General features: G+C 50.1%; 1 protein-coding gene across 3 annotated transcripts; it reads left to right on the forward strand.

Annotated features, from left to right (window-relative positions):
- The first annotated feature begins 134 nt into the window (after positions 1-134).
- On the forward strand, positions 135-14,315 carry LOC113489461 (excitatory amino acid transporter 4-like). 3 transcript variants are annotated; one of them, XM_026865170.1, is made up of 10 exons: positions 135-267; positions 1,086-1,290; positions 2,175-2,217; positions 2,817-3,157; positions 5,429-5,662; positions 6,635-6,829; positions 8,250-8,384; positions 9,778-9,881; positions 12,096-12,123; positions 12,799-14,315. In XM_026865170.1, the coding sequence occupies exons 1-9, from the start codon at positions 213-215 to the stop codon at positions 12,098-12,100; spliced, it is 1,317 nt and encodes a 438-aa protein (XP_026720971.1). In that variant the 5' UTR covers positions 135-212; the 3' UTR covers positions 12,101-12,123; positions 12,799-14,315. The 3 variants fall into 3 exon arrangements, with proteins under 3 accessions (XP_026720971.1, XP_026720970.1, XP_026720969.1); XM_026865169.1 differs by lacking the exon at positions 12,096-12,123; XM_026865168.1 differs by lacking the exons at positions 12,096-12,123; positions 12,799-14,315 and having other exon boundaries at positions 9,778-10,153.
- Positions 14,316-14,791: the final 476 nt, after the last annotated feature.

Here is a 14,791-nt window from a genome sequence, read left to right on the forward strand (position 1 = left end):
CATTTACTCCTCTGGGGAGAGGAGGAGGTGAGAGGAGATGAGAAAGAGCAAAGCCACGCTGTAGGACTGCGGGACAGACCACTGGGTCACACTGTCCCATTGCCATTCTCATCCCTTGCTGACCCACAGGGATCATCCTGGCGTTTTCCCTCCGGCCCTACCAGCTGACCTATCGCCAGATCAAGTATTTCTCCTTCCCCGGCGAGCTGCTGATGCGTATGCTCCAGATGTTGGTTCTTCCTCTCATTGTCTCGAGCCTGATTACAGGTGAGAAATGCTTTCTGCTTCTTTCAGCCGAGGCAATAATCAGCAGACAGATGCTCTGCTGTTGGAGTACCCTTTTTTGCCCCAGCTGGAGGTGCTTGGATTAGCTTGGCTAATAGGGACAAGCCTGAACCTACAGCTGTAGCGAACATGATTCACACTCATACCCCCGCTTGCTCAGTAGAGGGAAAGAGAAGCAGAAGGCCTTGTGCTTTCTCAGAAGACTGGGGAGGACACAGTGTGGTGTTCCAAGGCCCAGCACTTGAGCCCTAACAAGGATTTCATCCTACATAACCTCAAACATCAACAAGTTTTTTGCCCAAGTCAGTGCCAGGTTCCCTCCAGCCCAAGGAATGTTCATTCGTGTCAGTCCCAAAGAGCTGGGGTTGACCTCTGGCCGGGGAGCTTGCTTCGTTCAGGTCCTCATAGAAGACGTGCCAGCCAGCCAAGCTTTCAGACAGTGGAAGGAACTGCAAGGCCTTCCACCTGCTGAAACATCCCATTATTAGGGACTTAAAGGCCCAGCGTACTGGGAGGGAATTATTTCCCTTCTGAGAGCTTTAGGAGGAAATTTCTGTATTCCCAAATGCAGCCTAAGACCCACCGGTGCTATGCTTCTTCATAACCACAAGCCACATTCTCCCACATCAACATCACCCTGGAGCTCCAAAGTCTGCCCCTTGTACACTGTGCTTCCTAGAGACCCCAGCTCCCCATCCAAGTCACGCATGTCCCCTCCACACTTTGAATCTTCCTCGGGTTTTCCCCTTCCTTCTGAGACAATAGACGTTCTCACCTTGTCTTTCCGTGTGGTTCCCCAGGAATGGCCTCACTGGATGGCAGAGCCTCAGGGAAGATGGGGATGCGGGCTGTCGTCTACTACATGGTGACCACAATCATAGCGGTCTTCATTGGCATACTCATGGTGATCATCATCCACCCAGGAAAAGGATCGAAGGACAAGCTTCACCGAGAAGGCAGAATCGAGCAGGTGCAGACCACCGATGCCTTCATGGACTTGGTGAGGTGGGTGAGCAAGATGGTGTCGTGTTGAGACCGCATCAGGGAGATTGCATTCCTCCATGGAATGTCCTTTTGAAGTGTCACAGCTTTAGGCATACACTCTTAGGGAAAGAAGTTTATGGCTGAGTCTTGCTGAGCCTGCTGCCTCTAGCTCAGTCTAACTGACTGGCTTTGCCACTCTGAGATCAAACGACTGGCTTGGAGCTCTGGAATCCAGCCCGTCTCTTAGAGGTATTAGTGCAAGAGGCCAAGCCATGCTCAGCAAAACAAGTAATGAAAACTATCATTGACTGCATGCCCTTCGGAAATTCACCCAGCAAAGGCTGCTCCAAATGTCCGTCTTCCCTGACCCAAGGAAACTGAGGAAGTGCCTCCCAAGACATTGTCTTTCCCTCCCTTGCCGTGACCTTACACGGTGAATTGCAAAGCTGTACTATCTCAAGTGCTCTGAAGCTATGTTTCTGAGGTACGATATAATATAGAGCTCAAGCGACAGATGTAGAGATGAAGCTGAGAGCAAAGCAGTATATTAAAAATTGTAATATGCTATCGTTTCAAGGTTCAGTTGGGTTTGCTGATGCTTTTCCAATGGACCCATATCCCAGCGCTATATGTCTGTAGTCTCTTTCCACATACCCGAAATACAACCTGCTGGAGTCTGAAAAGGTGCAGTAGATATCTGAAAAGGTGCAGAGCGTGCCCGGCTCCGGATCGGTATATTCCCATCTTCTGTCCATCAGGAAGGGCCCATCTGCTCTGCAGCTTTACCTGGCTCTGTGAGAATTGTGACCTGACGCTGATCCGGGACAGAGGCGCTGGCTGCGAAGCCCGTGTTTTCTTGCTAGTCAGACAGGACAATAACTCTTTCCTTGTTTTATCTACTGCAGAAATATGTTCCCGCCCAACCTGGTAGAAGCCTGCTTCAAACAGGTATGAAATCCCACCTGGCCTATCCTTCCCTTTGTGCCCTGTGCCCTAGACCGTGGTCCAACCTCCTTCTCTGAGGGGTGGAATAGCAATTGCTTTATACTGCCCTCACACTTCCCCAAGTCTGACTGCTCCAGGAGGATTTTCAGCCATTAGCCTGCATTATAGCATCCCCCTTGCAAGCTTTTCAAGCTGCTGTAGACGGGGGCTTCAACCTCTGTCCGATCCCACGCTCGGGGTCAGGACGGGTTTGTGTGATCTCGGGTAGCAGGCTTGGACTGGCGGTGAAATCCACCAAGAATTTGTCTCTTCCGCAAGGCTAAGTGTCCCTGGAAGGAGCATGAAGGGTTATCAGAGAAGCCAGAATATCTAGGTTCTAGGGATATGAGATGCTTCAATTGTCTCTTTTGACCTTCAGCTCTATGAAGTTGTTAATGAAAGCACTAAGCTAGGGAGCTTGAGAACAGGCAAAGCAGTTTTCCGACACAGGTCATCGGGAACTTGCGGTCCTCTCTTTAGGAAGGGCTGCAAGAGCCTAGCATGTTGTCCTGAGCTCCTGAACCGGGGTCTGTGAGCGCATCTGATAATCCGTGTCTTTTCAGTACAAGACGCAGTACAGCACCAGGGTCTTCACCAGAACCATCCTCCACAGCAGCAATGTCACAGCAGGTGTGACAACCACTCAGATCCCTGCGCCTGAGAACTCCACTGGCATCCTGGAGAACATCACCCATGCCCTGGGGACCGTCTCCGAGGTGCTGACCTTTGAAGAAGTCATTCCCATCCCGGGCTCAGCCAATGGGGTGAACGCGCTGGGGCTGGTAGTGTTCTCCATGTGCTTCGGTTTGGTGATCGGCAGCATGAAGCAGAAGGGACGGGCCCTGCGGGAGTTCTTTAACTGCCTCAACGAAGCCATCATGAGGCTGGTGGCCATTATCATCTGGTGAGGAGCACGGCCGGTTGGAGCAGGAGGTCTGCAGGTGCAGTTTCCGCTGACCTGACGAGAAGTGGGGTAGCTTTAAGGATGACATGCACAGGAAAAGCAGATGGGCACAGCTCTCCTTTGGCTCCATCAGGCTGAAGGGAAAAGTCTGGATGGGATATTTGTTCACATTTCATTTCCTGTTTTTTGTTTTTTACCTTAGAAATATCAGGTACACCACGACTTGCTTTCCTTGAGGCTGCTGGAAACATCCTTGGAAGACCAGAGAGCTGGAGTGGAAGATCTCTTAGCCTTACCAACAGGGGTAGGGTGTGAGGCTTTCCCACCAAAAGCTTTCCTTCCAGCTATGTTCCAGAAGTCTGGCTTAGCTATGAATCACATATTGCCACTTTCCTGCTACCCAGGGTGGCACCTGAACGCATCAGCTCTGAGAGCTGAGCTTGGCTGACAAGGTCAACTCAAAAATTATCGCCTTTCAGTCTGAGGTCTCCCAGATCCTGACCCCTCTAGAGCTCAGCTGCTTGTTGCCTTCTCCGCAAGGCTGCCTGTGCTGCACGGGCCAGATAAGCAAGGCGTTTCTGAGATGATTCTCCAGAAGGCAGCGTTTTACCAAATCTTGTTGCTTTAAGCCCTTTACCCATGTAGGGCTCAAGGTCTAAACAGCAGTTTGTGGTAGGTACCGCGAGTCAGGAGAGATGTGGGGCTGGCAGAATACATGGAAATGCCCAGCGGGGAAGGGATCTGTCAGTCCCGCACACTCTCCCATTTTAGATCACTCCTGCTTCCTTTCCCTGGTCTTGTAGTCACAGTCCTGTATCTCAGAGCAACACCCTGAGCACAGGGGGACAGACAGGCCTTACACCGGAAGACACAAAGGGGAAGAACAACCCTCAGCTCATAGCAGAGCGTTGGGGAGCCCCAGCCCCTCTAGGATCTTTTTCTCCACAGATGAGCCAGAACTTGGGTCCTTGCTTTCCTGAGAAGAGGTAAGAGTTGTCCGAGGGCACAGAAGGGAGAGCACACGCACACTGGAACACGTAGACCTGCCCACTGCTCCCAGAGACAATGTCAAGGTGCTTTCAACGCCCCGTCCTTCAGGTCACCCTCAGAGCGGAAGGAGGCAGGGTGCTGGTGTGTGGAACACTGGTTACACTCAGGAAGGTGCCTGTGCACATGCAGTAGGTAGCGTCTGCAGAGAACTCCTGACGTACAAAACCCTGCTGGCACAGGAGGCAGGACTGTCAGCTGCAGCCCAGCACTCCCTCCTGAAGGCACAGTCTGCAGAGCATCTCCCCGGAGCTTGTTTTCCCTGGGGAGATCTGGTCACTAGCCGCAGCCAAGGATGTCTCCTAAGAGGAAGGCCAGAGGAAATGAAATATTTGTGAAATCCTTTCCTGAAACTTTTCCAAACCTCCCAGGCTAAGTTGGAGTTTGGCATGTGGACCTCTGAGCCTTGTGCATGAATTGCATGTAAGCTCTTGAGCTGTAGAGGCCCAGCCCTTAGAGGTATGGCCGTGGAGCTGGGATTTTCTTTGCTCCAGTTATTTGTCCATGTTTAGTTCAGTGCCCATAATATTCTCCGTGTCTGTGTTACGGCTTCCATCCCGTGGAGCCTCACTGCGGCTCATGAGATGCGTTGTTATAGAGGGGGAAAAAAGCCATAAAGAAACGACAGCAGTGTACCTCAGAATGGGGTTTTGTATAAACCGTGGCTACTTTCACAGGTGTTGGTGCGCCCAGTCCTTCCTACACCAGATACGGGTTCCCTGTATCTTCTGTTCCCTAAATGTCTCTGTCTTCAGGCTGATATCCCAGAGCCTATGGGACAATTGCTTTTACACCCCGATTCCCTGTTTCTCCTGTGCTTCCCTGTGGCTCTCAGTGAAAAAAAGGATACCCTCGGCCCAAGCTCCATTAGGAAAGGAAGGGACCCCAAAGACTCCCCTACACAACCTCCCCTATCAATTCTACAAGGAGTGTTGTGGAAACATGTAGGGAACTCAAAAGGAGGAGGAAACCTCCACCAGTACCCGAGCTGTGCACACAACAGAGTGCTGGAGTCCCCGACAGTGCAGCAGGAGCTCTTTCTTGACCCTGTGGTGAAAAAGTCCCGGCTCTCTCCAGGTTTCCAGCAGTATCATCCAAAGATTAGGCTCAGTGAGCACTCCTGGTGTGCTGGCTTATGGGGGATCTGTCCAGACAGCATGCATAAAAGCTGACGTGAAAGCGTGGGTGCCAGTTCTGAGCATCAGCCTTGTGTTTCTGCCACAGGTACGCTCCAGTTGGGATCATGTTTTTAATTGCTGGCAAAATCCTGGAGATGGATGACCTAGCAGTGATGGGAGGCCAGCTGGGGATGTACACGCTCACCGTCATCGTTGGACTCCTCATCCATGCCCTCTGCATCCTGCCACTGCTCTACTTCATCGTCACTCACAGAAACCCCTGGGCATTCATTGCGGGGCTTCTGCAGGCGCTCATCACAGCCCTGGGCACCTCCTCAAGGTACGATGGCTACGTAGGAGCGGGGTTGGGGCTGGTGTGGATACTCCAGGGCTGCTTCTCAGCACTCCACTGCCCTCAGTGCAGCACTGTGGTCTCACAATTTCTAGCAGTAGCCACTTTTTACAGTGGTCCAGCCAAGCTCAGTGGAGAGTGAAAAGATTCCCACTCCCCTGCTCAGGAGCCCTCGCCAGGACAAATCTCAAATCCCACAGAACAGCGGGATTATTCCCCGTGCACACACACCTCTCACACACGTGTACTCACACACGTGTACTCACACACGTTTGCACCTTTCTCTCTCCTGGGCACACATTCTGTGTGCAGCCGGCAGTAAACTCCCTGGAAGCCCAGGCAGGAGCATCAACACCTGAATGTTCAGTGACTCACGCTGCCTTGCAGCAGAGCCAAAGCAAGGGATTGTAGGTAGCTGTGGTTCACAAGTGCCGTGTTTCTTGCTACATGCGTTTCCTGGCAAGCACGTAACAGTCTCTCCCACGTGCATCCACACTCTGAAGCACACAGAAATATTCCTGCTCATGTTCTCCTTCGGAAACAGTTCTCAGCTATCTCTGCAAGATAAATTCTCACACATGGTTCATTCTTGTCCCGTGCGCTAAGGGGGATGACAAAGGGCTAAATTTGTTTTAATAGCTGGGAAAGGAATTTTGATATACCCTGAATCCTCCAGCATCACCTTCTTTTGGTGTTATACCAGCATCACCAGCCTCAGGGTTACACAGCCTTTGTCCCAGCCCCTGAGGAAAGCCATGTCTGAATGTGCAACTGCAGCGTGCACCATATCTGAGGAAGCCTTGCTTAGACTGTTCTTTCTCCTAGCAGCTTCTGGCCTCTGGCTCACATGGCAGGGTGAAAAAACAGGTGGGTAAGGTCATCATCAACCAGGCAGAGGCTTAGTCCCTCTTCCAAGGTCAGCATATACCAAATTCATGTTGTTTTGTAAATTCCTTTCAGCTCAGCGACTCTGCCCATCACCTTCAGGTGCCTGGAAGAAAACAACGGTGTGGACAGGCGCATCACGAGGTTTGTTCTGCCCGTGGGAGCTACAATTAACATGGATGGCACTGCGCTGTACGAGGCCCTTGCAGCCATCTTCATTGCACAAGTCAACAACTATGAACTTGACTTCGGGCAGATCATCACGATAAGGTGACTTTTGAAAGAGTTTTGAGACTGCAGGAAGGGCTTCAGTCCTGTTGGCTTATCCGAGGTGTGGCCAGGTTCCTCTTTTGCTCAGGAGATTGTTGTGGGCAACTGAGCTGCTCGCTCACTCCTTCCCCTTCAGGAACGGGGAGGAGAAAATACAACAAAAGGCTCAGGAATTGAGACAAGGATTGGGAGGGATGACTCCGCCCATTATGGTTGTGGGCAAAAGACAGATTCATTAGGGGCAGAAAAAGAACATCAATTTAATTTAAACACCACTACCACTTAATTTAACAATCAGAGCAGGACAGTGAGAAATACAACCACGCCTTCAAAACACCTTCTCCCACCCCTCCCTTCTTCCCAGGCTCAGATTTGCTCCCGATTTCTCTCCCCCCTCCCCTGCAGCAGCGCAGGGGACGGGGACGGGGGCTGTGGTCAGGGCATCTCCCCTTGTTTCCGCTGCTCCTTCCTCCTCGGGGGCAGGACTCCTCGCATTCTCCCCCTGTGCCAGCGTGGGGTCCCTCTCACGGGAAGCAGTCCTCCAGGAACTGTCTCTGACGTGAGACCTTCCTGTGGGGTGCAGCTCCCCCCAGACTGCTCCAGCGTGGGTCCCTCCCGTGTGTCACAGCCCTCCCAGTGCTGAACTACAGCAGCGGGGGCTGCCCTCGGCGTCCCGGCCTCCCCCAGGCACAGCCCCTCTCCGGCGTGGGGTCCTCCCCGGGCTGCAGGTCGGCATCTGCTCCCCCAGAGCCCTCCATGGGCGCAGGGACAGCCCGTCCTCTCCCCAGGGGCTGAGGGGGGGCTCTGCGCCAGCCCACCTCCCCCCCGCCGCCTCCTGCCTTCCGCTGACCTCGGGGTCTGCAGAGGTGTCTCCCTCGCAGCTCCTCCTCGCAGCTCCCGCTCCTCCTCCAGTTCCCCTCCGTAAATCCGCTGTCACAGAGGTGCAGCCGCTGTCGCTGCTCGGTTCGGCCTTGCCCAGCGGTGGGTCTGACTTGGAGCCAGGGGAGCTCGAGAAGCTCCTCACAGGGGTCCTTGCTGTGGCCCCCTCCCTGGTACCAAAACCACCACACACAAACCCAACACAAGATACAACAAGGGGAAAAAAGCATGGAAAAGTCAGGTGTACTGTACCTTCAGGTGTAGAGGCACATATGATTTGGGCACCACGTCTCTGAGGCTCCACTTGAGCCCCTGTTGTGTTTCCAGGGCTGGGCCACCCTTACCCTTATGGATGGGCACCTTAGCGCTGCCAGAAAGGCTGCCAGGGTGTTTTGTAGGTGATGAGTTTGAGCTGCTTCCCGACATTTGATGGCTGGACTCGATGATCCTTTCCAACCTAGATTTTTTTCTGGGATTTTTGCAAACGCAACTCCCTCTTTTCTGCCTTTGCTGACAGCTGTTGTTTTCCTGTTCCCTCCAGCATCACTGCCACGGCAGCCAGCATTGGAGCTGCAGGTATTCCCCAGGCAGGACTGGTGACAATGGTTATAGTGTTGACATCAGTGGGGCTGCCTACTGAGGACATTACGCTGATCATCGCTGTGGACTGGTTTCTGTAAGTTCTCTGCTCAGCAGCACACACTGCTGCGCACTCCCTGCCCGTGCTTACAGAGTTTGTTTCTGTTCCCAAATGTCTCTGCTAAGAACAGGCTCAGTAACCTCTGTCATTAAGCTTAAACCACACCTTTATCCATGAGACCTTTGGACAGTAGCCCTCTCTGCCCACGCTGGAGTCTTCACCGTGTACGTCAGTGACCCAAGGCATCTGAGGTCACTTCCAGATAAACCTGGTCACCAAGCCAAATGCTTGCTTTATCTTAATAAAGTGACCAGAAACCAGACTGACAGGGACAGGTTGTGCCGATAAAAAGCAAATTCACGCTGCGGAGCGGTGGTTCTGCGCCTCCAAACGTGGGAAGCGGATTGAAGCGGGGCTGTACAACATTGAGGAGTGTTTAGATGGGTGCAGCTAGTCAGCTACATTGCTCCATTTCAGCTTGCTTTCCCTTTTAAACCTTGGGACGAGAGATTTCACAGGAGTGCTCTTAGGAGCCAGATCGAAGAACGCGTTTGTGCACAGCCCTCACTCTCTCAGTGTTCTCAAACACAACAAAACCCTGACTCAGGGATACGCTGTCAGTGTTTCCTCTGTTCTTCTGTATCTTGTATTGCTGATTTGTAGCCAAAGCAGCCAAAGTCTGCTCCCAGCCATGGCTGAGCAGTTGGAAACAGAGTCTTGCCCAACACCTCCCCTTCTCCTGTGAACTGTGCATAAGAACAGACCTGGTTGGAAAAAGCCCTGCCTCCTAAGACGCCAGGTTACCTCTTGTACTTACCCAGAAAGGTTGGTTTCCATCACGTACCAAAGTCTTACCTGTTGTCCAAGGATATGATGGGTCGCTGGACTGGTGATAGCTTCAGCTCTGACATACAGTTGCGGTTGTGGAGAGGATCTCATTGCAAAAGGTGGTTTAGATTTGTCACCTTGCACAAAGAATATGGTGCCTTGTCTTAGAGAGTGTCTATGCTGAGGAAATCTGGCACAACAGCACCAGGATTTCTGTACTTTTTTTGTAAAACAAAATGCAATTCAGGTGTAACAGATGTGGCGAGGCTCATCTGAGTCGGCAGGAAGGTCTTAGCAGCCCTCTGGAAAATAAACCGTCCGTGTAGAACTACCGTAACGTTTCTCTTGTTTTGTGGCAAGTCTAAAACTTTGCAGTGAGAAACTGGGAATGCAACAGAGCGGGAATGAATGTGAAGCCTGTGCTCAGGGCTGTCAATCAAGGAAGGCTCTCTGCGAGTCATTTTCCTGACAGGGCTGAAGTGTCAATTATTAGTGACTTGAAAAGTAGAAAAAGTTTTACTGAAGATGTTTCTCGAAATAGCCTTCATCCCCTTAGCGGTTACTAAGAAGCCGTATTTCATTTTTCTCTCTGATTTTTCAGGGACCGCCTTAGAACGACCACCAACGTCCTGGGGGATTCTCTGGGGGCTGGCATTGTGGAGCACCTCTCCCGGCACGAGCTGGATGCGCAGGACTGCGAACTTGGTAATTCTGTGATAGAGGAGAAAGAGCAGCTCTCCCACCTGGTTTGCCCACAGAACGACACCCACGGGCACCCCAGGAGTGAGACAACACTGTGAAATCGGGCAGCAGAGTGCAGATTAATGCTGTAAAAAGCCAAGACCTGGAAGCAGAAGTCCATAGTGGAGGACAGAGAAGGATCCACTCTCCAAGATGCGCACTGTTCGCCCCCCTCTGCCTCATGCAGTCTTCCCTGATCCCGTTTCTCCCCTGTCTCTTTCTGACTGGCATTAAAGAGGAGGAAATTAAACTCCACAGAAAGTTTTATTCCACAAAAGCCTGATTTAGTCATTCTTACGGGGGCCAAGAGTTAGACCCAAGTAACGAAGATTCAGCGAATGAGCTGGACTAGGAGCTCCTTCGTTTCTGAGCTAGAGTATGAGCACAGCCAAGTGGCAAGGTAGGTTGGGGGCACCACCACTTGTGGCCTGGCACCAAAATGTCGCCACGATGTCTCCGCCCTGCAGGATAGAGCTGCAAAGTCTTGGCTTGGCCGGTGGCTTCCCCCAGGCACATGGAGCTGTTAGCATTGGCCATTTGGAGATCTTTGGAGAGCCCCAGCACTCCTGTTCGGCTCTTCACTGCCGAGGGTTTGTGAGAAGCACGGTGTCCTCCTTGCTCACCGTCCTGGTGTTTGCACAGATGATGCTTCCTGAGAGCTTCTCACTCTTCTGGCAACCCTTCTGGCTGCAGGAACTAGAGTCACCCAGCTCCCGGAGGAATGCGGGACCATACAGCAGGGACGGGCCTTACTGTGCTGGCGGGCAGCACAAATAGGGGCCAACAGGCTTGCCATTAGTGGAAGCTGCTAAAGGACTCTGAAAGCAGCAAACAGTTAAATAATTTATCCGTCACTCAGCCTCTGAAAGATTTCCATTCTACCAAGCTCTGCCAAACACCAGTTACCTTCATTTCTCTTTAGCGAGCTGTTCTCCTCTTGGTGAAACCAGAAGGGGGAATGCGAAGTTTAACAGTTTGCTCACCTGAGCAGCTGGCTGGTTTCTCCATCCCTGCCACCCCAGATTTGTTCAGAAAAGCGTTTCGCTCCTCATTATAAGACTCCTAAGGAACCTATTACCTTGCTCATCTTTGTTTTCAGAAGTGACTTCCCCTCAGTCACATTGCTCCAGAACGTGCTTCCAAATATCTCTGTCTTTCTGCAGCTCCTTTTATCTTTTATAGGCAGTACCAAATCGCTTCTTAGCATTTGTACAAGTTTACCAGACCCCCAGCTTATAAATTCAGGATAAATTTCTCAGTTCCTACCAAACAGAGCTCAGCTTCTGTTTACCACGCTGGGACATAAGCCCACACAACATCCGAAAGATCTCTGAGGCTCAAGCAAGAAGTAGGCAGCTGCTTCATCCACCTTCTCTGGCACGGCCAGGAACACAGCCTGTATCTCACTCCAGGGAACAGCACCAGCAGGGCTTGCTTCATAACCAGGAAGATGTAAAGAATCCACAGGTCTGGGGCTACTTCAGTGCAGAAATGGCCAAGGTCAGAAAGAGCAGCAAGCAGCCTCCTGTTGCACAGCCAAACTGTGTGAACTGGGCAGCTTGTGCCTGAGGTCTGCTCATTCTTCCAAGCCCAGTCTATCACTTAAATCCCTCCACCCTGGCTTTTCACACCGATCCTTTTCATCCAGAAGCCCTAGCCACACACTCAGAGGGCACCTAAGTGGACCTCGGGAAGGAAATGCTCAGAGGCGTCAACTCCGCCAACCACAACCGCACAACTGCCCCTGCTTAGCTCCCCAGCACACACAAAGCTTCCTAAAACACGTTTCTTGGGATGTCCAAGGCCACATCCTGAGGCTCTTTTTGGTCCTTCAGGAATTGCAGGATTATATATCGGTGCTGCCATGCTCCACATCCTGTAGGCAGAGTAATTCTGTTTTTACGGGCTGGACAGCTGTCGGGAATCTGAGATAAATGGACAAATGCATCTCCTTTACACAGAAGTGAATAACAGGGTAAAGAGAAGCGTCTAGTAGCTCCATTTAGCCAGACCCTGAGGCAGCAGGCTGTTTCCTGACTGTGGGAGGCAGGTTGCTTATTCTGAGATCTGCTCTAGCAGGGGGCAAGTGAGCAGGTTAACAAATGATTATCCTCCTCTTTGCAGCGTTTTTTTATCTTGTATGAATACTATTATAATGTCTGCTCTTCTCCTTTCTAGACTAAACAGACCCCGTATGCCCTCACAGGTAATAACCATTCACGTTCCTCTGCTCTGGACTTTTTCCTTGCTATTCTACATCTTTCCTAAAGTGGAATAACTAAAATTTGACGCGACAATCCAGCTAAAGATTCATTAGTGCTGAGCACTGCGGAAAGAATATTTCACGTACATTAAAATTTAGACCTTAGACTCAAGTCACCGTGGTTTAACAGCATGCTACGCAACAGCTGATCCGGCTGACTTTCCATGACGCTTTACATACAGCAAATTCCAGTCTGTTCATCTTCTCCCAAATCTTAGTGAGGTCAGAGTCTTACTTTGATGAGATCACTGTAGCTAAAGACTGGATCTTAATCAAAGAGTATTAAGATACACTGCAGTAGCTTGTATCTATAGTGGGCTAAGACAGCACTAGCTTGCCCTTAACACAGCTCAGCTGACATGAGTCTAAAGAATAGACCTGCTTATAAAACCCAATAAAGGGCTTTATCTTTTCATAAAAGCATGGTAAGCATTGACTCCACTCCAGTGGTAAGACATGATAATCCCTACATCATTTTAAGTGGAACTGCTGCCTAGCTACTAATTTCTCAGCCTGTGTTTGTGCAGTTGATTACTGTTACCTAACTATAGTCATTTATACTTGTCCGTACTGAACAGCATCTTGTTTTTCTTTTTTTTTTTTTTTTTTTTCCCCCAGACTATTTGTCAAACTTTTCAAGAAAGCATTGAGTTCTAATCCTGAAGAGACTTTCTGTATATAAAGGGCAAACTGACGGATGGATTGGAAGAAAAGATTGTTGGATTGGACTCCAGCTCAAATGGGAATTAATTTTGGGAAGTCCTAAGGCTTGGGTTATACAGACAGTCAACCTAGATGATCATAAGGGTCCCTTCTGGCTTTATAATATATGCACGTGCTTTCTGGTCTAGAGATATTGTAAAGGGTGCTTCCAGCACAATCATTTTTAAAAGCTATCTGGAAGGATCCTAATGATACTTTAACAAAACTCAGCAAGAGTCTAACCTGTTTGCAGTTGCTGTTCGCAGACACGTCAACATCTCATAAAAGGGGCTCTCCATACCACATTGCATCGACATGATCGCTGATGTTCCCACAAAGCAGTACACGCCAAGCCTCGCCATTTGTGATTTGCCGCTTTCAACACGAGATTAATGGAGCACAAGCAAGTAGAAGCCTCATTGTCAAATACTGCAAACCAGTCTCCCATGGGGAATTACAGAATTCAGCTGATAGATTTTAGCTCTGGTGTTTGCCCATGTTGTTAACCCGTTTATAATTGGGATTATCTATCTGTTTACAATACCTGACCAGTAAAGCATTGCCAGGGATTTGTGTATATATATGTGTATTTACCTCTCTCTACATGTAAGGGGCACGTGCACAAACACACGTATACTCAGAGTTAATTGTTTTGTTGCTAATCCAAGAAGGAAAGGCAATACTAAACTCTCACTCTGTAAAGCTGCATTTGATTCACTTCGATGCCCACCTTGATTTACCTGGCTCATCCCGTCCTTAAAACAACAGAGCCTGTTTCACTTCCTTCCAGTAATGAGTCTTCCAAAGCAAGGTTTACCGGGAAGGAGCTCAACGCGTGCTGATTTTGCGTCGTACCTGCTGGTGACATAATGGGAACTTCTCAATGTACAGAGAATATTCTCTACTTCATCTTTGACTTCCCTGCGCGTATCCCAAGGACCCAACATCCCCACTGCATCCGTCTTGCCAAGGAGGCAGGCTTTAAGAGCTCAGCCAGGAACACGAAAGTGTTCGCACTCCTTCCAAACCCAACACTGACCTTGGACTAGTTCGGCCTTCAAAACTGGGTAGCTGAAAGTACTAAATCATTTTATCAACCGTCTTTTTAAATTAACAGATATTTGAGAGTTTGTGCAGTTTTTACTGCAGCCCCGCTGCTTCTACTTGCAGAAACTATCTGAGTTTCTCCTGTTTGCAAACAGATTTATTCCTAAGGATTAGATGGGCAATATTTGGGATGAAACAGAGCTATCTCAATGCATATATACATGAGGAGCTCCTGGATTAGGACACATCTCCTCAAAATTACTTTAAGATGATGAGAGGCCATGTGTGACATTAAGTATAGGATACATGTACATTGTTTCAGGAGTCAGACCTGCCCAGTAAAACCGCCCTGAAATGGTATGTCCATCTTCTGCTGTGCCCAAGGAGGAAAGAGCTAACTGGAAATCAGGGCTGTTAGCGTGTGCGGAGCGTTCCGGCAGTTTGACTGTGTTAATTCCCGAGGGCTTTTTCTTCATGCTGTGAGTTTCAGTGTTCATAGTTTGCAATTTGAAAAATAAAGGGAATTTTTTTTCCACAATGCTTTTCCCTGATGGTTTTTTTCCTACTGTTTTTCCTCAGGACCATGACCTTACAAATTTATGGATGTTACTTTTAGCATTCCTTATCTCCATGTGCCCATGTCATGGGGCAAGGACTACACTCAGATTTTCACAAGGTCTTTCCATGAAGCTTTTTCTTTGCTGCCGTCTTTTGCGTGTGTTGCACAAGTCTTACTTCACACGCAGCACACGCTTCCACCTAGGAAATCCACCCCAAGGTTGGAAAAGCCCCCGAAGCTCCTCCAGCCCAACCATGACCCTCCCCCTGACCCCCCCCAGCTCCCCCAGACCTCTCAGCGCTG

This window comes from Athene cunicularia, assembly GCF_003259725.1.
Source record: "Athene cunicularia isolate RWA chromosome 28 unlocalized genomic scaffold, athCun1 chr28_part2, whole genome shotgun sequence".
In the NCBI taxonomy this organism is placed as follows: Eukaryota; Metazoa; Chordata; class Aves; order Strigiformes; family Strigidae; genus Athene; species Athene cunicularia.